The 26,398-nt window shown below is 36.8% G+C and overlaps 1 protein-coding gene across 2 annotated transcripts in view; it reads left to right on the top strand.

The window, feature by feature from the left end:
• Positions 1-26,179, top strand: part of MACC1 (MET transcriptional regulator MACC1) — a 36,517-nt gene extending 10,338 nt beyond the window's left edge. For both annotated transcript variants that reach the window (XM_088150677.1, XM_007420544.3), the window contains exons 2-5: positions 6,973-7,080; positions 9,233-11,274; positions 16,762-16,950; positions 22,580-26,179. In XM_088150677.1, the coding sequence (XP_088006803.1) occupies positions 6,981-7,080; positions 9,233-11,274; positions 16,762-16,950; positions 22,580-22,792 (2,544 nt within the window). In that variant the 5' untranslated portion in view covers positions 6,973-6,980 and the 3' untranslated portion in view covers positions 22,793-26,179. The remainder of the gene's footprint in view (positions 1-6,972; positions 7,081-9,232; positions 11,275-16,761; positions 16,951-22,579) is intronic.
• Positions 26,180-26,398: the final 219 nt, after the last annotated feature.

Below are 26,398 nucleotides of genomic sequence, written 5' to 3'. Positions count from 1 at the left end.
AATACCAATACTTTAATGGCCAGGTATAAAACATACACAAGGAATTTATCTTCGGTGATAACAGCAAAATCAACGGTGCGTTTGGATAAGAGCAAAAAAAAAAAAAAATTAAGCAAATTAATCTAGCAGGTGATAGCTATTTCGACTTAGATCTATCAACTCACGTGTTAGTGGGTTTGCTGTAGCAGTTAAATATGTAGGACCCGCTTCTTGGCATTTATGGAAAATTTGATAAATTTGGGATGGTAAGTATTTGATAAGCATTTGGGGCTGTAATGCTTAAACCTGGTTTCTCTTGGTAAATTGTCTAAAATTGGATATCCCCAGATATTTTACTCAAGTTAACTCAACAATATCCTTTAACAGTTTGTTGAGATCAATAATAAAACAGTGCATTAGGGTTATTATTAGTTGTTTAATGTTATCTATTTTCTTTTGAATAGCATTGACAGAAATGCTGTTGAAGGAAAAGCTGGGGATAAAATACGTTTGAATTCATATAGTCCTTGTTTGGGTAATGGAGCAGTAACTTCTTCTGTAAATGACCCTAGAGTCACTCATCATTTTCCTGGTTAGCAACATCAGAAAACTTAGTGTTCTCTACTTTTTATGTAATATTCTTTTACCAAATACTTGTAAAATATGATTTCTTAATAAAATCAAAGAGCACAACTGGAATTATATTATCATTTATACATGACAATAGGTGCAAAGTTTCCATAATTAAAAAATAAAAGAATGAATAAAATATGGAACTAATTGACCTTTGCATTCAAAAGACAACCTCTTTGAATTGCCTATTAACATGCATGAATTTTCAGAGAAGCTTCACTTAATTTCAAGCTGCCCATTATCAGTGTGGCATGTGCTTTATTTCTTCTCAAAGTACTTTACTGTATTCTGTATTTTTGCTATACTAAATTTAATTGTATAATTTAATTTCTAGGATTTTTTTTTTTAATAATACAGTCAACCTTTGATTCTGCTCCAGCGTTTTCCCTCTTTTTAGACAAGCCTAATTTAGGTTGCAATATAGTCACCATGAGAGTTTGGGGTAGTGGTTAAGACACCAGGCTAGAGACCGTGAGTTCGAGTCCCACCTTAGGCACAAAGCCAGCTTAGGCCAGTCACTCTCCCTCAGCCCTATGAAGCAGGCAATGGCAAACTACTTCTGAAATCTTGCCAAGAAAACTGCAGGGACTTGTCCAGGCAGTTGCCAGGAGTCAACATTGACTCGAAGGCACCAAAAATAAATAAGTTAATTAATTAAAAACACCAGTTCAAAATTGTGTTTGTTTTATAAGGGCAAATATGGAATAATTCTAGGTTATTCGGTAAATTAGCTCTAATATATCCACACAATCATCTGAAGCATTTATATATTGTAGATTTGTATCTTATCTTACATACCACTATTTTGAACTATATGTTCTGCTGCATAATGAATCTTTGTTACCTTTTATAAGGCTTGAGGTTTTAAAACGGTCCTGCTTTGATGTAACATCTTATGATCTGTAAGGTTTATTAAGTTAATCTTTTGTAAGCTGAGTTTACTAGAAGTGATAAAAGCAAAGCATTTCTCAAAATGGTTCTTATGACTTGTAGTGCTAAATTCAAAATACTTATTTTTCCAAAATGCTTAGTGGTAACTTAAATGATTATTTGATTAGCAAGGAAAGAATCTTCAAGTTGCTGTTCAGCCAGCTAGTAATAGGATAACATTAATAAATATACAGGTAATCCTTGCTTACCGATCACTTGTTCAGCGACCATTCGAAGTTACGATGGTGCTGACAGAGGAGACTTACAACCCAATTCTTCAAGTTGCAACAGTTGCAGCATCCCCGTGGTCACATGATCTCAATTCAGGTGCTTGGCAACTGGTGTCACAGTGTCCTGCAGTCACATGATCATCATTTGTGACCTTCACAGCCAGCTTGCAACAAGCAAAATCAATGGGAAAGCCAGAAGGAAGTCACAAGTCATGGTCACATGACATTGCATTTAAAGACCCGTGGTGACTTGCTTAATGAATGCAGTGGAACTGATGAAGTGACATAAGTTGGTTATGGTCATGTGATGTTTCATTTTACGACTGCACCACTTAGCGATAGAATTGCTGGTCCCATTTGTAGTTGGTAAGTAAGGACTACCTGTATTGGGCTACAGGATTCTTTCATATATATGTATGAATATAGTATATAGGATTCTTTCATATATATATATATATATATATATATATATGAATGAATGAATGAATGAATGAATATAGTATATAGGATTCTTTTATATATATATATATATATATATATATATATATATATATATATATATATATATATGGTGGCTGGATAGCATAGTGGTTAGAACACTGCCTTTGATGCAGGAGACCGGGGTTCAAATCCTGGTTGGTACCAGTAGGGGTCCTTGGGCAAAGACCCCCTAATGCTTTACCTGCCTACCTCAAATATGAGAGTGACACGAACAAGAGAGTCATGTCGGTTCGGACATCGCCCGGATTAACCAGGTCTGCATCAGATATTGGGGAATCTGACAATAAGTGGGCTATTGGAACAAACCATACATGGACGAGACAAGAGAACTCAGAATTGATGGAATGCTACTACAACAGCAGACCTAATGAGAGGGGATATATGAAACATATGAGGGAACTGTGGATAGACAGAAGACCTACATCCACACTAACTGAGAAACAACTAGTTACCCGGTTCTTCAACATAGTGAAGAGGAAGCTGCTCTCACAACTTGAGATAGACCAACTCCACATTACAACCTGGAGTCAAGCAGACCTGGAAGAACAACTGGATGTGCAGCCAACACCTGAAGCTGGAATGTCACTGCCACCCCCTCCATTACAGAGCACAACAGCTGATATGAGGCATAAGATCATGGATAAACTAGCTACAGTCAACCCTTGAGACAGATTACCAAGGCTCAGTGGAGAAGTACCATTGGATAGTATGCTAGAAGATGCCGATAGAGCCCTCCAGACAATCCCAACTACAACCATAACTCAAACCAATGAACTGATATATTGTGGAATCCTTGGGGTTCCTTGGGCTTAGTTCTTTTCTTGCAAATGTTTCATTACCTGGCTAGGTAACATCTTCAGTGCTAGAATGGGATGGGGTTTGCTCTCTCTTTATATACTGTGGCATGCCCTGCCAGTGTAGGTGGGGGTGGCGGTTTTGTTTTGTTCCTCTGGTAGTTCCTTGATTAGGGTATTGTTCACTGCTTGATTGTGTGCCTGGTGGTGATCTCTGCTTATCTGGGTGATGATTGCTGGTGAAAAGATGTTCTGGTCTTTTCTATTGTCTCTTTTGAATAGTGTGTAGATCAGTGTCACTGGCATAGATGCTGTTTATCTTTGTGTGTTTGTTGGTTGCTGCCTTGTCTGAATACCAAGCTTCCAAGAATTCTCTTGCATTTTTGGATTTAGCTTGGTCTAAAATGCTGATAGTTTCCCAGTTTCTCTGTTAGCATTATGTCAGTTGTTTCCTTAAATTCTTGGCATTGCTTCAGTCCATGATGTTTAGATATACCACCAGTCTGCTCTGAAAAAAAATTGGGTAAATCATAATTAGGGTTCAAGTTTTTTTAAAGAAGAAATGCTAATGGACTAAGCATTTTAAATCATCATTTTATATTTAATAACCCCAGGTGACCAGAAAATAGGTACCTGTATAATTTCCTGATGTTAACTCTTTAAATGTCAGATTGGCCAATATCCTGTGACTGCTTTTAGGAGCTGGAAAAATCCAGCGCTTGCAATAGGGATGAAGATCGGGGGTCAGTCACAATTTAAACACAGCAGTCATTTATAAAGCCTGTTGTTCAGTCCCTTGTAAATAAATGAATGAAGTAAATCATTTGGCTGCTGTATTACATCAGTATGAAGGGGAATAGTAATCTACAAGTAAAACATCAATTAAAGAATTATGAAAGTGCTTGAAATTCACGTCAGTTTTGTGGTATCCATGTATCCATGTAACTTCATTTATTGTTTTACCTCAAAAGACCTTATTCTCTTCCTTACTACATTATATTGACTGAAAAAGCTTGTTATGCATCCTTTTTGGATTTTTTTTTTTTAAGTGTCATTTGACATGAAAACTATTCTCTTGGAGCAGGAAGTCAACATAGAAGAGGTTTTCCCTTGTTAATTTCTTAGCTCACTGACTAATAGCTCTGTCAGTGTTTAGAACATCAGTAAGCCTTTTTATGAGGTTTTTTTTTGGAAGTCTGCATTTATTCACTTAATCTGATATTTAAATGTTCAGACATAAATGTATTAGCAAACTTCCAAGAAGTATTTTAGAGGGACTTTCTTACCACATTTGTGTCCCTACACATCGTGTACAAACAACATGTGTTATCTGCCTTGTTATATTCCCACTTTAGAAATTTTATCTTTTTCTTATCTAAGTCAGGAACTTTTTTAAATGTGTGCAAAATTTGCATCATTTAGCAGCTGTGTGCTGTTCCATTTATTTTGTCTTTGCTGTTTCTTTACTCTCTATATTAATTTAAATTATGGCAATCTGGCTGAATATTGCTGAATTGTACTTTTGTTTTCCCCATTTAGAGTACGCACTGTTCTGCATTATTGGTGGGTATAATAAGTAGTCTTTTTGTAGCAATTACTGTGCTGCTCTTTAATTGTGATTTAGAAATAGTAGAAGTTTTCTTTACTGAGCATATTCTCAGTTTAGCAAGAACCCACTGAAATTTTAGTCTTTTGATTGAGTTTTGCTTTCTACCAATGGTTGATCATACTGAGTCATAAAAAACCATTTTGTAAATTGTTAGCTTTCATTTCTCCCTATATCCAATCTGAAGCGGATACAAAGGCACAGAGAATGAGATGAAATTACAAGGGAAAGTCTCCTTTGAGCAGAGGTGGACTCCTCGTGACTGGAGTGGGTGTGCTGGAACTGAGAAAGAAGAATCTATAGATACAATCAACAGATGGGAGAAGTTGTTATAGTCATTTTTTTTTAAAAAAAGAAACGATTGTTAGCTTTTCATGCAGTCAGGCTGGGAAAAAGAAATGCAAAAGTTTCAAAGAGGGCCTCCCACCTTAATAAAGTCACTAGTAAAAGAGGATTAACTGTTGTCAAGATTCTGTGTTGTAATTCCTAATTCTTGACATTAAAACCAATTAAAGCCCATGGGAATCTCGCTTCCTTGATTATTCCCTTCCGATAAAGGGCTTGACAAGGACACAAGTGGTTTGCCATTGATTTCTTCCGGGATTTTTTGGACTTCCCCATCTAGTCCACAGCCTTGGGAAGTCTTCCATCAAATCAGGGCAGTTTAACTTCAGACAAGGTCAGGCAGATGCTGCCACCTGCTGAGATGTATAAGGTGCAAGGTAAAAGTACAAGGTATTAATTGAGCAAGTATCTGCATCTCCTCTCATATCAACGGAAGCCAGAAACAGTTTTAAGATTAATAGTGCTTTAGCAATAAAATATAGACCCAGTTCTTTCTTGGAGGGTTTTTTTTTTAAATTAAAATAAGTTGAGGCAACCTGAATACTTCATACTATGGCTACCTCGAAAGGATATTTGATGATAGATAAAATCAGCTAAGTATCACTGGATCCGGAAAAAATTGTCATTAGGACAGGACTTAGTTGCCAATATCATTGTTGTGAGATAAGCTAATACTGTAGTCACAAAATTATATTTTGCTCATGACTACTAAATTAATTGTAGGTAGTTTTATATTGATGAAGCTATTGTTGAAAAGCAGAAACAAAATGAGCTCACAGAATTTACATAGCAATGGTAACATTATTAACTTTTTTAACCTTACTAACTTTTTTCAATGTACTAACTATATTAATGTAATATACTGACATTCTGTAGTGTACAAGAATCCCAAAGTCACCAACTTTTTTTTTGCTGGTGGATACATTTGGAATTTTGAGACTACGTAATGGACACTTACAAAATGGTTGGTATGGTAGAATGGCCATTCCCCAAATGCCCATAGAGCAGAAGGCAAAGAAAGTAGTAGGTTGCAGTTATCAGCCATTTTATTTTCTATAAAAATGTTTGGGTTCAATACAGGGCCTAAAGGCATTAGGCAGCAGAGAGTTTGATGTGTGGCAAGGAATTTGTGTATATGCAAATTGTCATCTGGACACCAGGACTGTTGGATTTAGAGATAGGAGAGGTCTCTCCATTGGCTTCTGTGATAGAGGACAGATTTGAATCCAAGTTTTTTCAGTCCTTGTCCATCACCCTAACCAAACACTATACTGGCTCTCAACTAACAGCTTAGTCATCTGTTCTAGCTTTTAGCAATTCTGTGCATACCCACTCAAAACAAATCCTATTAAATTCAATGATATAATGCTGTGTATTGCTATAGTCTTGTAATGTTCACTACCTATGTGTGAATTTCCTCTCTTTAAATAATAGTTACACATGCTAGGCAAACTAGTATCCAGATATTTTGAATTTCAGTTTCTGTCATCCCTTAGTCGATATAGCAAGGGATAGTGGAAACTCTATTCTAAAACATCTGAAGGGATAGGTTGCCTGTTCCTGTGTTGTTTACTTTAAAAAGAAAATCTGATTTTTTGCTTGTTATATTTTTTGTCTTATTTACAACTATATAAGTTTGCTTTTTTACATAAACAGAATGTTGGACATTCAAGCTAGAAGAACATGTAGCCTATTAGAATAGGCCACATGCAGTCTTTCAATATTACATGTAGACAGAATATAAAAAACAAATTAATCTTCTGTTAATTGGCTTCTTCTTTCTATGCCCAGAAAAGAGTGCCTTAACAATTGGGGTGGTTTGTTTGAAGGCGATGCTGGTAGGTACGTGCATGAGCAATTCTTTAGACACTGAGTTTCATTTCATATTATAAATGATGTTTTGCAGTTTTAAGTATTCCTCCATTTGTTTACAAATTTATCTTAAATCTGCTAGGAAGAAAAATGTCAGCTTCCTGTCATTTAAAGGAACTTCCATGGAGTAAATCAGAAGGATCTCTGGCTGACCTGGATGATGGAAGCTTTACAAGAAGTGATTGGATAGGTATGTAACTGAGAGCATAACTACTTGGGCATAACATGTAATTACTGCTGATATATGCTTGTTTTAGAAGTCATTTGCTTATAGCAGGCTAGCTGAGATGCAAAGGCCACTGTGGCCCTGAAATTCAAGGATGGCTTATGACACCCAAACAAAATAAGTAAAATAAGCCCTGTAATAGGTTGAGTTTTAAAAAGCAATACTTCGTTATCAAAGAAAAATGGAAAATAATGGATCTATCTATATGTGATTTTGTTCTACTACCACAGCCATTGCTTTTCTAAAAATTGTTAAATGTGGTTCTAAGGAAAAGTACCTATCATATTCCCAGGGACAATGGGTTGGTTTTCAATATATCATACTCTGGAGATATTCCATATAAGTAGTATTGGTGGCTAAGATGATATTTTAAGCAAGATTTTTTGGAGGGGGTGAGAACACTGGAAGAATAAGAAAACGGCCACCTCCTTGATGTGAATCTTTTGACTATATTGAAGAAGGAAAAATATAATTCATTTTTTTTTTAAATATAAACAAATAAAATTTGTCAAGAGTATTTAGAGAATAAATGTACAGAGAAGGATGATCAGAATAAATAATTCCACTACGAAGAGCAGTTGTAATGGTTGGGGGGTTTTAGTATTAAAAAAATGATAAAGGTTCCTACAGCCTCCTATAGATTCAGCTTGACTTCTGGTGACTTCATTGATGCATCCATGTAGTTTTCTTGGCAGGAGTACCCAAGAATTGCCACTACCTTCTTTAGGGATTTTTTTTTAACTTCCTAGTCTTGCTTAAAATCCTGATATTCTCTGTAGTCTCTTATTCAGGTTACTAACCAGGGCTAACCTGCTGAGCTTTCAAACCCAGGTAATGTCAGGCAGCTCCTATCACCTGTTGAGACAATCAAGGTAGAGCTATAACACATTGCCCAGAGTCACTTTTATGTGAGATGGGCAGTTATATAAATACAATAAATAAATAAATTACAAATGGAGTGGAAAAAGTGGCAAGTTCCCCCATTACTTACTTTGGTTTTATGACTCTAAAATTTGGAATCATTCCATGAAAACACTCAGTGTGTACAATGTGGTTTGTGAGGAATACCACATGCCTGGTCAGCCCATAGCAAATCTTACACCACTTGCACTTCCATTATTTCCATGCCAGTTTCTTCTGCTGAAATTCCTAAGAAGAGAGAAGTCAACATTCCACAGTACAGAATAAAATATTGAGTAGTGACAGTATCAGTGGCTTGCTTTGCTTTCCCATTCCACAAGTCACCGAAGCAAGTGAAATGATCACAGACTCTGCTTTTTGGAAATTTTCCCAGAGCTTTCAATAATCCATAAGATTCTATGTCTTGGGGAAGAATCTTCTTAATAGGAACCCCATCCCTGCAAGCAAAATGAGAATAGTTTTTTTTTTAAAAAGATTTTGATAACTATAAACCTTCCCCAGGAATCCCAAGACAAAAACTAAATTCAGGTTATGTCCTGTCCTATGTCTAATAGGACATAACAATTTAAGACAGACCCACGGTTGTTAAAAAGGCAGTGAAGTGATGGGCTGGCATTATTAGCACAACCTCACCATGAATGATGAATATCCCAAGTGCATTTTTATACTACCTTAGAGATTTACTCAGTGAACCGGATCAGAAAAACTGTTGGGCAGCAGGGTAGATAATACCCATCAGTATTCTTAGACTGTCTCATTGACCAGATAAAGAATCTTGTAGCCTACTCCAGTTTGAAGAAAATAACAATTGTATTCTAAAAGTACAATATTAAACATATTTATTCGGACTCGGTCCAATTGTATTCTGGGGAATCTTACTCCCAAGAAAATGTAGGATTACATTCTATACTTGGCCGATTGCTATTTCATAGTCATGTCTTAGGAGTAGCAAATTCTTTCAAAATAACTTCTGAACAATGGCAATACCTACGTCTTGTGTTTTTGTATTTAAAATGTAAATAGAATCTGAAGTAAATCATGGTAATTTTCCAGCATGGACACAGAAATCTTTAGTTTAAAAATGAGTTGATGGGTAGATAAATGTATAATTGTTTTCTTTCACCTTATACTTGATATATTTAAATAAATTGATATGAGAATTGATATTGCTTTCTCTTTCATCCCCCAAAAACAGATGACAAGGAAAATGAATTATATCTGAAATCACTCTGGGCTGGAGAATTTAAGCAAGATGCCCCTGGTGGGTTTAAGACAAATCCATTTTGGAAGGAACTGTCAGCATCCAATCCTTTTTTAGATGACATAGCTCAATCGTGCAACAAAGAAAAAAGCAATAGACATATATCTATCTTGAAAGAAGATCCAGATTTATTTTTTAGAGATTCAAATGGTAGGGATTCTGCTGCCTCATCAGGAGATGAATTAAATATTGACTATCTATTTTGTCGCAAACCTTCCAAAAGATCTACAAAATCTAGGAGTGTTTCAGACCTTTTGGATATTGTAGATGTAAGATGTGAACTTTCTAGTACAGAATCATCCAACTATATCATACCTCCAGAAAGTGAAGCATTTCAGAATGACCGCGAAGCCTATAAGACAGCTTGGTTGAATCAACGACAACTGGCCCGATCTTGTCTGGATTTGAATGTGATCAATCAGAGTCCTGGATGGGCACAAACCCAATCTATAGAAACCCATATAGTCTGCAAAGTGAATTATGAAGGTGGTTCAGTGCAGCTTCCTGACTCAGATATTGCTGTTCATTTCCCTGAAGGTCATGTGGCACTCGGAGAATTCCAAGAGGTTGGCCTGCAGGCAATTCTTGATTCTCCATCACTTAATCATGAGTTTTCAACCACCTTGACTCCTTTGATTGAACTTACCTTGAGTAACCTCAATACTACTGAAGCTATTTTACTAGAAATGAAAATTGCGGCTGAAGTAAAAAAGGATCCTTTTAGTCAGGTAATGACTGAAATTGTTTGTCTGTGTAGTTGCAATAAGGAAGGTCCATTTGAAAAAATGCACAATTGTTACATTCATAAAGATACTGTACAAGTGAAACTAACAGACCTTAGTCATTTGATGTATATGGTTGTTGTAGCTCAAACAAATACAGTTAATTCTCTTGTAAGTGTTTGGGAATATATCCACAGAAAACTTTCAGTTGGGATTTATGGACCAAAACATATCCATCCATCTTTCACTGTTGTGTTTGCTTTGTTTGACCACAACTATGTTCCTGAGAAACTAACAGTATGTGACATTAAAAGGGGAGGAAAGAGTTTGCCCCCAGTTATTTTCCAACTATGGGGAAAACACACGTTTGTACTTGAGAAACCACAAGACCTCAGCATTTCTGTTGTCTCCTGTGACCCAGATTTTGAAGTGAAGGAAGAAGAACAGAGGAAAGAAATTAAAGAAGGAAAATTGAAAGGAGGTGGAGTGATTCATCAACATTTTCCATTTTCTATAATCAGCAAGAGGAAAATACATATTTTTGTCTTCCGTGTTCAAATCAAAGTCCCAGAAAATAACCTGGCATGCCAGTTTTACATTACAACACCTGAACCACCTCCAAAGTTATTAATGGGCATGACTAACAAGCCAAACCGAATTGAAAAACGTAAGGAAATAAAATCTGCACCATTACTATTAATGCCCACCATAAAATACCCTACCTTTCAAGACAAGGTTTTAAATATTACCCGCTATGGTATGGCATTGAAAACAGTGTTACGTCAAAGTAAAATTGACTATTTACTAGAATATTTTAAAGGCGATACAATAGCAATCCTTGGGGAAGATAAGGTCAAAGCCATTGGACAAACTAAAATAAAGGAATGGTATGTGGGAGTTCTTAGAAGAAAAGTTGGCCTTGTACACTGCAAAAATATCAAAATGATAACTGAAAACCAGACTATGGATGTTGAGGATAGTGAAATCATGACCAGCAGCCTCCTTGAACAAATTGCACTGCCTTTTAAAAAATTGACTTATATCTATTCAACAATCTTATCCACAGTATCCGAGAACATAAATGATTGGAAAGCTTTGGCTGATGCTCTTCGATTTTCAGATTTGTCCCAGGATGATTTCAACGAGTTACAAATTGAAAAAGAGTCAGAAAAAGTAGCGTATATTATGAAGAAACTCAAAGAAATTTGCCACGCTCACAGAAGCACAAGGCGATTCCTGTATGAACTCTCTGTTGTAAGTACTGCTGGGATGGGCTGATGAGAGGCAAATAAGGCATAATTCTTTAAAGTGACTTGTTATGACATTGGCCTTCCTACTTTAGCTCAGAGCCTGTGAGTAGATAGCAATGATGGTTTTAAATCTGAAAGCTTGTCTGGTGTGCGCAGCAGCTGCAATGCAACTTTAAAGAATCTTCTGGCTTAGTACTTCATTTTCTCCATCTGTGTTTATAGGTTTGTTTGGATTATAATGAAGTTGTTTAAACAAAGCTGAATGTGAAAATGCTCAGTATTTTGAAACTCTTGTCTGTGAAAGAAAAAATACCCCCACCCCCAGACATTCACATCCCCATTCCAGCATTAAATCGAAGAGTGCCTCCTGCTAATCAGGTGATGATGTCAGTGGGTATTTAGTAAAGCTGTGCAGCGCTTTGGTCTCCAAAAGGAGCTTCAGGCCATGAATGTAGCACCTTCTTGCAGTACCCTAAAGCAGCTGCACTACACAATCCCAGGAAAAGAAGCAGCTACTATAAGGAATTACAGGCAGATGCTAAGTTCACCTTTCCATATACTCTGAAGCTCACAGTCATTCGTGCCTTGGTCACTTCCTGGTTGGACTACTGCAACACATGCTATATGGGGTTGCTGTTGAAGAAGCTGGTTATTTCCTTTAAAGCCATATATGGCATGGGGCCAGGTTATCTGTGGCCACCTATCCCTGAAACTACATATGTGCCCATTTCACCAGATCAATTAAGGTAGGCACATTTAAGTTCCCTTCTCTTAAATGTTGCCATGTAGTGGGACCTAGGAAGTGTGCCTTGAGATCCAGCAGGCCATAAAGAGCTGGCTCTTCCCACAAACACGGAGATAGGGTGAGGTTGGAGCTGGAAGATAATGGTGTTGGCAGCATCAAAGGGGATTTGTTTGTGCCTTTATTGCTTTTTGCTATTATTGTTTTTATGATGTTTGGTTTTATGTGACTGTTGTGAGCCATCCAGAGTTGTGTTTCTTAAGATGGATGGTCATGCAAGTCTTATAATAAATAAATCAGTACCCATCTCACTGCAGCTCTTGCCCCACCAAAACATTAAGTGTATCCATTGTCTAGCAAAAGCATATTAACTGAAATTCTGCCTAGTAAATTCATAATCAGGATACTGTAGTGTGTATTTGGCTTGAAAAACTGAGTATTGTAACTCATAAATCAATAAGCCACGGGTAAGCACATACTACTACAGTTAAGGAGCATACAAAATCTCCACCTAATGTGTTGGACTTCAGTTAGAATATGAAATAACATACAGTTCCTTCAATTACTGCTTATTGTCTAAGTAGGATAGAGGACCTATGACACTCCAGTGGTTTTCAGACTTTAGCATCTATGAGTCCCAGAAAGCATAATTAATGGCTATGGCTCATTAAAGATGTAATAACACAGCTTCTGGAGGACCACAGCATTCTTGTGGCTGTTCTGCTATTGTCATGAAATGTTCTGCTGTTCATTTCATTTGCTCCAGAATCTGATCTCCAGGCAGTTACATTTTTCTGAATAGAAGATGGACAGGAGAAGACTCTACTAGCTCCTATTCCCAAGCTGCTGAAATTGTACTATGTTTTTTTTTTCTACATTAGTCTGCAATCTGTCTTTGCACTTGTTTAAGTGCAGAAGACTCTGCTTGCCAGAGCAAATCTAACACTTTCCTTTTTGAATGGTTAAATGAGAATTGCTATCTAAATTCAAGCACTGTCAATGCCTGTTTTGTACATCTTTTGGGCAATGAACTAGCCTAGGATCTTCCTTCATCATTGATCACTAGGAATGAGCCAGAAAGCAAAAGAACCTTCATGTTATCTTTTTCTCTATGCCTTTAGTTCATAGTCAGTTCTTTTGTTCTGCTCCTATCAGCCTTGCACATAATAGTGACTTTACCTCTGCAGTGTGGGAAGTTTTTATTTTTGAAATTCTTAACCTAGTAAGTACAGCAACTAATTCTCATTGAGAGCTTCTTATGTCAAAGGACATAGGCTCCCCACAAATGACTGCAGATTACTTGGCTAACTCCATGTGGATAAACACACTTTCTGTGAATAGATTAGAAAATCCACATTCAATTTGATTCAAAGCAAAAACGATTTGCCAAATTACGAATCTGAATCTAATCAAGGTTGTTCATATAACCCTAATACCTTGATTGCTCTGTAAAACAAAGCAGTAAAAATACTTCCAGCCTTTTCTCACATAATATCTTTAATTTATGTGCATGTGTTTGAATTCAGGAGTTTTTACTCTTGGCAGTTTTCTGGGCAACATTTTCAGAAGTGGTTTGCCATTGCTGCCTTCTTCCTAGGGCTGAGAGAGAGTGACTGCAGTAAAAGAGAATATATGTAGCCCAGGGTCGAACTGCGGAGTCCTTGATGCTCTCTGAGCTTGGTTGTTTGCAGACGTTTCATTACCCGATTAGTAACATCATCAGTGCTAGTGAGTGTAGGGTTTGCTCCTTGTTTTTATGCAGTAGCCTGCCTGCCAGTGTTGGTGGGGATGTGATTTTCTCCTTGGTAGTTTCTTGATTATGGTATTGTTTTCTGCTTCATTGCTTGTCTGGTATTAATCCCTGCTTATCTGGATGTAGGCTGCTGGAGAGAATGTGTTCCAGTCCTTTTGTTTCCTTCCTAGCTTTTTTATTGTCTCTTTTGAATGGTGTGTAAATGTGGTTTATCTTTATGTGTCTATTGATGGCTGATTTGTCTGAATGCTAAGCTTCCAGGAATTTCCTAACGTTTTTGGCTTTAGCTTGGTCTAGGATGTTCAGTCTCTCAGTTGAAACTATGGCTGGGTCTCTCCATGTGTGGTGAGATTAAGGAGTTTTCATTGCATCTTCTGACTGCTAGTTGGTGTTCATGGATGCATTCTGTTAGTCTTCTGCCTGTCTGTCCTACATAGTAGCTGTTACAGTCTTTACACTGTACATTGTAAGAGTGACTGGCTCAAAGGAACCGGGCCAGCTTCATTCCTAAGGCAGGTCTAAGACTCGTGGTTTCCTGGTTTCTAGGCTGTGCCTTTAATCACCACACCAAACTGGCTTTCAAATTAGATGAATAAAAAGTATCACAGTATCAGTTTACAAAAGTTCTGCTTGAGACGTACTTTGAGAACCAACATAAAACCAAATATAATTTTATTTTGTCCCTTGATTCACAAAGTTAAGATGAAGTGGTGAAGTAGTTGGAATATCATCAATCTGGAGCCATATACCGTAGATGTTTTGAACTACAGCTTCCTTTGCCTTTGAGACTGTCTGTGCTAGTTGAACTTTATGGAAGTTGATAGTCAAAAATGTATTGGAGCATATTGGGAAGACTGTGCCTATTTATAATGTCTCGTCTGAACTTAACCTATATTATAGGATAGTTTTGCATTGAATTCTGTGGAGGAAAGGTAGGATTAAAGTATTTACCAATACTACCCTCTTCATCATCCTCATTATCATCATCAGCTTCATCACATAAGTCCTAGACAATAATTAGAAAGATCCAGCAGATACTTTCATTCAGAAACCTTGCAAACTTTCCTATATTTCCTCCTTTATCTAAATCCATCTTAAGTATAATCAAGGAAATATCTGCATGTCTTTTGCCATTCCAAGACTTTAATATATTAATACAGATATTAGAATGAATTTACATGATGCATCTTTTGAAAATGGGGGTTCCATAATATCCTGAATAAATGTTTTGTAATTATATGAAAGAAAGAAGAAAAATCAGGAAGGGAGGGGGAAGAAATGAAGAGTGCCAAATTTTACAATATAAATACAAAAATCATTTTCCTGTTTCTGTGTCACAGTGCTTGTTAGCAAATTGTCCCCAGTGACAAAATCCATGTAGCTTAAAAATAGCAAGTATGGCTTTTCTCATTGTCAAGAGATACCTAAGGAATTCTCATTATTTCTCTGCAGTTATAATTTAAAGCAATGGCTAACAGGAAAAAGGTTCTATCTCTTATTTTATAATTTTTATTCCTCAAGAATATGCCATCCTTTTAATTAGATAGATGAACTAACAAGGTCTACTGTTTAAAAGCCAAATCATATTTATTTTAAAAAATGGCAACATTTTAAAAATATGCATATATAATTAATAAATATGACTGGGAATGTTTGCATATCATAGTTGGCCAGCCTCAATTGCTCCTGCTTGTTCCCTCAACCAACAGGAATGGATAAACAGGACATAGTTAGTCATGTCATATAAACCAAGATTCCTGGCTTCTATCTGTCAAACAAGATAGAATCAGACATGGAGTACAAGCCATGGTTTCCAACTTTGCTTGTTTGGAGGACAAGCCAGGGAATTTAGGTGCAATCAACATAATAAAGAGCTTCCCTAATCTATTTATCCGGTCCCAACGTCAATAGGAACCAAGCGAGATCATTGAGCCAGTGTGGTATAGTGGTCGAGGTGTTGGACTGGGAAAGCGGAGACTCAGATTAACATCGGCCTCTAGCCTCAGAAGCTCATTTTATTACTTTGGAGAAGATGCTGCTTCTCTGCTCAATCTACCTCATGTGGTTGTAGTTGTAGTTTCAGAGAAAAAAAATAGAACACCAGCTCCGCAGGAGGCCTTGGACATCTCTATGAAATACAAATCTAACAAATAAATATATTCTAGGACATTCTAATATACAGTACCATAATGTGTGAATTAGGCCTGTGTAACTAACTGTGACTGACTATGCCATTCTCTTTGTTGTGGGGTAATAATGTTGAAAAACACTTGATTTGAGGCTTTCCAATATGTCCATCAAGTGCATTGCCATTATGCAGAAATATTTTAGAAATACTATTTACATTTGCTGGAGATCTATGACACCTTCCCAGTACTGCCCATTTAAATAATTTCCTTATTTAGAAATGTTATATTTCTGCATGATAAAGGGCATTTCTTAGATACCTTCAAAGTGTTTTCTTTCCCAAGCTTTCACTTACCTTTCTCAGAAAGAGGCATTAAAGCAGGAAGTTAAGTATTAAAACAAAAGATGGGGAAGACCTAAAAATTAGGTCAGCCATTACAGGCATGTAATTTTTAAGTCACAGACTCGTGACCACAGAGTCTTGAAAAGAGGCAGCTATGTGAAAATGCCAGGTAAGCGTACGGCTGGGGGAACCGTCTGAATGTTGTGCTATTCTTCTCTAGCATCTTTGGAGCTAAGCAAAATCCATAATGCATCCTGATAAGATTCAGTCAGAATAAGAACATTCAGACATAATGAGGAGGAAACCCTTATATTTCTTCTGCCTGAAATCTCACAAGTTAATTGTTTTTAACCTCTAGACAGCTTTTCACAGATTCACAGAGAATATGGGGAAAATGACTACTCTATACAGGATAAAGATATAATTCTTCCTTATACTTATGCTTCCAAATTGTTACATTGTGATTGTACTATAATTATTTGTTATTACAAATTTGCAAATACAACCATCCCATTTGTTTTTGCAGGCACTTTTAAAGCTAGATTGCCAAGGATTAGTAGCCCGTATTACTCAGGATACAGTTATTTTTACTGCAGCTGTAAAACTTGGGAAGGGCTGGAGAGAGTTGGCGGAAAAATTAGCACGACTTACAAAACAACAAATTGATGCTTACGAAACTCCCCACCATGGCAAAAGTGGAGAAGTTGCTCCAGAGGTAAGATTCACAATATTTCTCTTGTATTCATTTGCTACCAAAAAAAAGTACAATAATTCTTTAAATTGAAAACTGACACACGGTAAGAGAAGCTTGAGAGAGGGAGTCACTTTCCATGGTACAGTGGTACCTCGGGATACGAACGCCTCTACTAACGAACATTTCGGGTTACGACCAGCTTCGGCAGGAAAATTTTACCTCGGGTTATGAACTTGCCTCTACTTACGAACCGGATCCGCGGCCATTTTCCCTGCTGTCACGCAGTCGCGGCTTCCTGTGGCCGAGGTCGCGGTAGCAAGGAGATGTTCGGTGAGGCTCGTGGTGTGTTTTGCGGTGTTTTGTGAAGGTTTTTGGTGTGCGTGTTAGCATGGCTCCAAAGAAAATGCAGAGCAGGCTTGGCGGGAGTCAGGCTCTGAAGAGGAAATTGCCTCGGGTTGCGACCAAATTCGGGCGGAGGGTGGAACGGATTAACCGGATTTACATTGAACCCTATGGGGAAATTTGCCTCGGGTTGCGACCAAATTCGGAGGGCGGAACGGATTAACCAGATTTACATTGAACCCTATGGGAAACTTTACCTCGACTTGAGACCAACTCGAGTTGCAACCAGAGTCACGGAACGGATTAAGTTCGTATCCCGAGGTACCACTGTATATTCACAAGTTTCTTTGATCCTCTACTACAGCACCTACTGTACAGTAGATTCTTTGATCTCACTGCTAACAGTACCTGTGGTTAAATAAAAACAAGTGTTGAAAAGATATAAAAACTGTCAAGCACATTTGTTAGAGGTAAGAGAGTACATGGTGTCCACACACACACACACACACTGAGCAGTTCCCTTTGTTTCAAACAGCTTTTCTTCTATCTTGAAAACCTACAAAATAGTCTAGAATTTAGACATTAGAGACTATATATAATGTTGCCCAGATCCTGATTGAAGGAATTGCCCTATCCCAGCCAAGTCCTATGTGGATAATTTAAGTGACATTGGCTAAATTTTGACAACAGGAGCATCTTTAGTTTTCATAACCCAGTTTTTAACTTTTCTTTCTCCATGTGAAATCTCTGTCTCTCTCATTTATCTCAGACTCCAGTGTGTGGTTTCTTCTCTTTATAATCTTCTTCTATATCTGTATAAGTTAATATTTTTCAGTCTCAGTATAAATTTAACATGATATTTGGCATTCTGACTTTTACTGTGGTAAATCTCTTTGTACCATCATAGACCTGGAGGGGGCATTTAAATATTGAGTCCAATCCTTTGCTCTGTGAGTGAAATTAAAGCATCAGTGACAGCTATATTTTAAATTATAATGTGCATAAATAAGAATGTTATTTTCAATACCTGGTTTGCCTGGATCCAGAGTAAAGCTAGAATCCCATATGTATTTATGCTGGACTGAATCTTAAACTGTCAGTTTCTGTGCAATATCTACAAAATGATCCTTGTCATTAATATTTGGATCAATATTAATGGCCTGGGGCAGGGAGGGAAGAAATCAGAATTGGGGTTGGCTGGCCCCTTAGTGGTATGCTGTGGCCCCAGCGGCCTCTTGGATTTCTTAGCTTTTTTATTTTTTAATGTTTGGTTTTATAACTTTTAACTGTATTCATGTTTTTTAGTATGTTGTAAGCCGCCCAGAGTCCCCCATTGTGGGGAGATGGGCGGGGACAAATTAAATAAATAAATAAATAAATAAATAAATAAATAAATATGGAAGGAAGATTACGGTTTAATTTTAAGAATGCACGAGGCTGGCAATTATTGCTATGTATAGATGCAGTCCACCTTTTACTGATAATAGCTTTGGTAATTGTAGTTACCAATAAAACCATTATTCTCTCAAATAGCTAGAATTGCCATTGGTATATGTTAATATTATGTATTAAATATTTTTATTTTGCCTCTTTGTCATACTCTTAATGGAGTTTATCTAAAGCAATAACAATGTTAAAAGTCAGTATTAAAGCATAATGCATTGAAAGGCCATAAAATCATAAAAGCAGCATAAAGCAAGATTACAGATAGCCTAATCATGGTTACCTGTGCTGCAACAAGTTCCAGGTATTGTGTATGATACACAGCGCACAACTGGGTGTACACACTGCATCATGCCATGTTGTGGTTTGATTTAGCCTGCGTGGTGCTGTTTTTGTTTTGAACTTTCAATGAATGCAAAATGCACTTGCTGGATTTAGTCACTAGAACTAGGGCTGCTGGTGGTCTTCTGTCAGTGCTGTATTGCCTCTTCTAGCTCCCAGTGGGATCTGCTGTATCATTTGTACTGGTGGTCACTCTATTTCTGGGTCCAAATCAAAATGCCACTTTGATGTTTGAAACCCTTTTTTGGGGCAGGGCCATGGTATTTGAAGGCCTGCCTGTGTCTAAGTATATTCTGTCACATATTTAGCTTAATGTGAGTATATATTTTAAGCTATGTACTTGCCTGTATTTTAGAGTTCTCTAATAGAGTATACAAGTAGCCCAGAGTAAAACCTCTACAGCTGGGCTACTGTTAAAAAAAATATTGATCACTATTAAAATATTAATCCCTAAAAAATATTAATCACTATTAAGGCCCTGAAGACATGGTTTTGCCAGTGGGCCTGGGGATCCCAGCTCAATACAGAGCCCATCAAATGGCTAGTGTAAATGTGTTGTTGTCGCCGGGGTGGTGGGGTGGTGTAGTGGGTTTTGTATTTGGGATTTTTATTCCTGTAAGCCGCCCGGAGTCACCGTGAGTGAGTTGGGCGGCCATATAAATTGCATAAATAAACAAACAAACAAACAAACAAACATCCAATTTTGCAATAAGCTTGCCTATTGGCACACCCAGAGTCCTATTTGAGATAGACATGGCCGCTGTGGTCAGGAGTTAACTGATGGCCTTCCTGGTACCTTTTCACAGGCTCAGGAAGAAGAATGGCATTAAAGCCGGAAGCCTGATACTTCCAAAGAGAGAGAAATCTAAGCAGGGCTTTTAAAGAAGTTCACGATACTTGGAAGAGATTTATGACAGTTCCGAGGAATACAAATTAATCATTAAGGTAGCAAGCAAGAATAATCCAAAGCATTACATAAACCAGCATCTCACTTGTTTTTTTTTAAGATTATTTTTTATCCCGCTTTTATTATTTTGTATAAATAACTCAAGGCAGTGAACATACCTAATAGTCCTTCCTCCTCCTATTTTCCCCACAACAACCATCCTGTGAGGTGGGTTGGGCTGAGAGAGAGGGACTGGCCCAAAGTCATCCAACCACCTTTCATGCCTAAAGCAGGACTAGAACTCACCGTCTCCTGGATTGTAGCCTGGAGCTTTATCCACTAGACGGAAATGGCTTGTTACCTGGATAATCTTTTCATGCATGCAAAACTCCTTTTGGTCTGTCTGTCTTCCCTCCCCTGTTTTATATTTGAGCTATCTGTTGAATATTTTGATTCTTTCTGAAACAAAAAGGAGAAAGATATTTATCTAATTACCAGCCTAATCAGTTTATAGATACTTAGCTCTGCAAATACCTACCTTTGACTGCTTTTTGATTTCACACATTTCATTTGTGAACTTTTCTCTTTGCATATCATTCAGTAATAATAAAGTGTCTGTAAACATTATTATATGTAATGAAAATATCTTCAAAATACTCAGAGGTGTTAAAAGTAGCACATGCTTATTCAGTATGCACTGAAGTTTCTGTTGCTTCTGTTTGTTCTTCCGCAATTTCTAATTGGGCTTAAATGCAACATTGAAGTGTATCTCCATGGCACAAGTCCTAATCATAAAATGTATAAAAAGAGACATAGTGGCAAAAAAGCAAAACAGTGTATAGCTTGATTTTCACAGCTCCCAAGGCCTGGCTGAATATGCAGAAATGACATCTAGAAAACGGTCTTTTTTTTTTTTTTTTTTTTGCAAATAAAGTCTAACTGATCATATTTGATCCAAAAAATCCAATCACTACATTCAGAGTTATTTTTTTCAGCAGCTGCTGGTGTTGAGTTATCCTTAACATTAACTGTGATCATTATTTCTTGCTTTGATATCTCTCCAATTATGATTTTTAAATATATTTCAAAATCATATGATTTTTTTAAAAAATGAAAACTTAAGATGGAACATCTTTTTAAGAAGTTTTAAGATAACATGAATTCTCCACTCATGTTACCTTAATCTCAATCCTGATTCACTGTTTCTTTCCTAGATGCAGCCTTGGAAGTGTATATATGTTGAAATATTCCTGTAACTATATATGACTTCAGTTGGGAATGGATTCATGTTTTTAAATTGAGAGTTAAGAAAAATAGTACAAGTAGTCCCCAGTTTAAGAACAAGTTCTGTTCCCAAATCGAATTTGTATGTAAGCTGGAACAATATTAAGATATAATATTGTATAAGTAGCATTGTGTAATGAACTCGAACCATTGTGTATTTAGCTTGAATCATTGTGTATTTAACTCAAATTTTGCTATAATAGGCTCCATTCTTAACTATGGGTCATCTGTTACCTGGGCGGTCTTAAACCGGGGACTACCTGTAATACAATTTTGCATTGCCTGCTTCTCCCCTTCCCCATCTTTGTCTTCCCTTGTTCCTCCCTGTACTCCTGCAAAAAGCTTGGTTTTCATTTGTACTTTGCAGATGTTAATAAATGGGAAGAAAACTGATAGCTAAACCAGAGATTCCCAGAAGTTGGTTGAGTAGATGAGAGATAAGACTCTAGTATCTTTTGAAATGACTCTGTTCCAGTCATTTCCATTTATCATGATAGCTCCTGGATTTTGGGTTATCCTTATTCAGAAAAACAGTCGCAGTTTTCCTTGGTAGATCTTCTTCCTTCTCATATGATGTAGCTTTGCATAAATCAGAATAAAGTTCTGTTTAGTTTTATACTGATACTAGCCTAGCAGTTGATGTCAAGACTTTTTTATTTTATGAAGAGATTTTAATTACAGGTAACTATGGAAAAATTGTATATCATGTCCCAAAGAAGGCCTTCCCAGGGTGACTTGCAAATATTTTTAAAGTCTCATCTAAAAATTTAAAGAAATTTTTTAAAAATAATGATTTCTACGAAACAACAGAACTGGAGAGAGACAGTTAATTTAAAGGCTCCATTTCAGCATGACTAAGTTAATAGTAGCACATTAAAAGACCTGGGAGAATAAAATGATTTTGCCAAGTATCAGGATGCCATGCTGGGGTATTGATTCTAGAGCTGAGGGCCCGTCACTGAGAACAGACCTCATCTGCCCCTGTTCCAATGAATTAAACTTATAACTCATTCCTGGAGAGTAGTATCTCACTTTGGAGAACTTCTCTAATTGAGTTGTGTGGGAGAATTTTAATATGCATTGATCCATGACCATATTTGGAATTAAGTTGCTTAAATGTTCGTGATCCATGGAGTTGGAAAAGGCTTATATAACTGACTGGAATTTAGCAAGATAAATGGATAGTTGATTGTGTTTTATGATGCTCTGCACAGAAGTCCTGATATGTATATAAAGGAGAGCCAACAGAAACATTTCAGTATCTGTCTTCAGTTGCTTGTACTGTATGCACAGTTTCATCCACTTATTACTGAATTGTTTTGTATCTGAACATATGATATTATTAAATTTCAGATGATGTGGAAACCAGCTTATGATTTTCTCTATACCTGGGGTGCTCACTATGGAGACAGCTACAGAGATATGTTGCAAGACTTGCATTTAGCTTTGGACAAAATGAAAAATCCTGTGACCAAACAATGGCGAGAAATAACTGGAGCTCTGATCCTGGTCAATTGCATGGAGGTTCTTCGGGCCAGCGCTTTCTCCATGTTGGATGAAAAATAAAAGTCATCTTCAAATTTAGAAAGATATTCTATAACCAATCTTCCTGGATTGTAAAGCAGTTAAACAGGAACATTTGCACCAAGGAACATTTAGAGTCTCTGTGAAAATTAATGCCTATAATGTATAGCTTCGACTTTTAAAAAACTGAGTCATTGATTTTCAAGCACCACCAATTTTACCTCATTTTTATTTAAACCTATATACCTAGCTAGCATTGATCAAAAGAACACAAATGCAGTAACCATGATTTGCACAGACTTGTGATAGAATGCAGAATATTTCATATTGGAAATGCAGTATTGATGCTAAGAAGCAAGTTTTCCTTTCTAGAGAAAAAGAATTTTTCCTAGATATTGGCCCATAGAGCTCAAATGTTAATTCAATTCTAAGTCAATCAAGAATACATACATTCATATAGATATGTTGCTCTATGACAGTCTTCCCAGATATGGTTTCCTCTAAATAGTTAAGACCGCAGTTCCCAGAATTCCCAGACAACATGATCAATAATATGGAACCGGTGAACTTGGAGACAAATTTGGGAAGGCTGCTTTATGATAATCAGGCACACTACTTCATTGTGTGTATCAGCTGGATACTGTATATTCCCTTGGACTTAGTATGCACTGGGCATTGATTTCCAGTAGAAATTAGGCATTGAGCCAGGTATCTTTATAACTGACTCATGCTTCTCTCAATGAGAGCTAAGCAGGAGATACTGTAAAGACTAAATTCAAGGAAGTCTTCACCAATTCACCTATTTGTTATCTGGCTTCAGAATAGCCAACTGCTTCTCTTACCTATAATTGTCTACAGGTCTGTCTTGTTTTGGAGCATTTAATGACACTTGTCCTTCCTATCAACCTGCCTGTGGACTTTTTCAGGAATGGCAGTTTATTCCCAGCAAATTAGCAACATGCCACCATCTCTGTGTGGTTGTCCCATCTGCTTTTTAGCAGGTTTGGGGCGGGGGGGGGGTGTTGGGGGGTGGAGGCACGTTCAACTCTATGGAAATAATTTGCTACTATCTTGACAGTAAAGCATATAGCCATGGTGGTATTTTCTAGTGATCTATCTAGGTACCAATCAGGCCTGACCCTGCTTAGCTTCCTAACCTGATAAGGTCAGCCAGATGTTACCATCTGCTGTAGTACCAGGCCTGTAGCCATAGTTTATATCAGCCCATGATTGAGCCCTGTGTTTATCTTTTTTTCTTTTTTCTTTTTACATTCCTGACCTTATTGCTGGAATAATTGTATTTTTCCATTCCATTTCAACCAGAGCTTACACATTTAGTTTAGCATCTTCCTGGTTTTGTGTTCTTGTATGTAAGGAATAATTACATGTTCAGTTGTAATTGGAAAATGTGGTTTTAAAATGCAGCAAAAACAGCAATCACAGTTCATCACAGTGGTAAAACTAAGAGCATGAATACATTGGCAAGAAGGGAACCAGAATCAAGGCAGCTAAGTTTCTTGATAATGAAAAGGATGATCCCTTGGACATTATGATGAAGTTGTAACTTATGCCGATATTGAGAATAGCCCTCCTGAATCATTGCAGGAGTAAAGGCTATACCTTGCTAAAACTTAACAGAGATACCATATCGGTACTTGATTCCAGCTTGTTGACTCAGATGACATAACACAGTTAATCAGGTGAGTTAAAGATCTGATTGTTGCATTTACACCATTTGTTAAACTTGATTAGCTTTTTTAAATATTTTTTTGGTGTCTCTGAGTTAGTTGACTCTTATTGACTCTGACAATAGGAATTTTTCCTTGCTATCTAGAATAGAATAGAATAGAAAATAGAATAGAATAGAATAATAACTTTATTGTCATTCCATTATACACTATACACCAAGTGCATAATAAAATGAAATTCTGTTGCAGTTGGCTCACAATTACAATCATACACTAAAATACAATCGAGATACTGTAGTTACTATAAAATATACATTCTATACACATTTGACATTAAACATTCAAACATCTAATAGCCTGGGGAACAAAGCTATTTCCCAGTCTGCCTGTTCTACATCGGATACGGCGGAACCTCTTTCCAGAGGGTAACAAAACAAGCCATGATGAGGATGGGGGGTGTCATGACCTGTCGAGCTCTAGACAAACAGCACACATATGCTAGGTCTTGGATGAGAGGCAAAGAGATCCCAATTATCTTCTCTCCTGCCCTTATTACCCTCTGCACAGACTTTTTGTCTGAGGCACTACAGCCTCCATACCAGATGGAAATACAATTAGTGAGTACACTCACTATAGTGCCTCTATAGAAAGTAAGGAGAACGGAAGATGGGAGATGTACTTTCCTCATCTGGTACAAAAAATGCAAGCGCTGTTGTGCTTTCCTGTAGCTTTCTAGGCATATTTGCATACCTTAATCCCAAGTTACAAAGCATTTGAGGCTTAACATGGTTTGAATCTGTCAAAAATCTCAAGCTATGATTCTAAATGGGATTGGGTTTCATTTTTTGAAATGTAAACTTACTTTGTGTGTCTGGAGTTTTGAAAAATAATTTGTATGGCTTTGTGATATATTTATAGAACAGCCTTTTAAGTTAAAGGCTGAAATTCTTCATACAGGTTGTGAGGGAAACAATATGGAATTATTTCTAATCCCATCTTCCAAATATGTGAGCAACCTGGGTAGTATTAGATATCGTGCTATGCTAATACATGTGCAAAGGGTGGCAATCATAATTTATTAAGCATTTTACAGATACCTTCACTGTAGTGATATTATATATAAAAGAATTGGACCTATAATTTTTTTAAAAGCTATGAACACTTGGCTAAAGTTCTGTATAATAGCCATTAGTAAGTAGTAAGTCTTTGATAAGCAATATGTTTGTTCGTTAATTCTGCACTGGCTGTTCATAATTGTTAGCAAACAGTTTAATATCATTATGTATTAGGATGATGGTTAAGGTTCTTGTTGGGAAAGACCTGGTTTGGGGATGAAATATTATTGGGAAATAAATAATCAAAACATCATACTTATTTTGACTTGTTAAACAGATTTTTCTGTTAGTGAATGTTTTACAGCTGGTAATATGAGTAGGCACATGATTGTGTTAATACCTTGCTTCTATAAAGAATTCCAACTATTTCAGATTCTGGATAAGGCTTATCTGCTGAAGTGTACCTTAAGCAGGGGAAAGAAGGGTGAACGATCCTTTTTGAAAGAATTTCTATTCAACCAAAGATACAGTGTTTGAAATGTATGTTAATATTGTTCTGGTCTCTTTGGTTAATTCTTTTTTTAAAAGTTTGTGTATTTTGATTAAATGGATTTTGTCCATACTGATTTTCAGTTTACTGATACTACAAACAACATCCTTCACCAAACTTCCTTGTCTGTTTTTCTTCAGTTTCTGTTGTGTTGAAATATAACTTTAGGCTGCATACCAATGGCTGTGTTGAATGCAGGGGACTTACTTCAGTGTAAATATGCATTGGGTTGGACTGATAATGACATGCTGCTTGTGAAGATATATTAATGCAGGACATGTTTGCATTTTTTCTGAAACTGCTGTATATAGCAGAGCAAGCAAATTGGGCAGGGAGAGAAAGTAAATAACTAGAA

The sequence above is a fragment of the Python bivittatus genome, unplaced genomic scaffold (genome assembly GCF_059951505.1).
Source record: "Python bivittatus isolate LINGU-HERP-01145 unplaced genomic scaffold, Pbiv_v1 ctg000610_np1212, whole genome shotgun sequence".
NCBI classification, from domain to species: Eukaryota; Metazoa; Chordata; class Lepidosauria; order Squamata; family Pythonidae; genus Python; species Python bivittatus.
The sequence above is the reverse complement of the archived record's forward strand: the minus strand, read 5'-3'. Positions and strand labels throughout refer to the sequence as shown.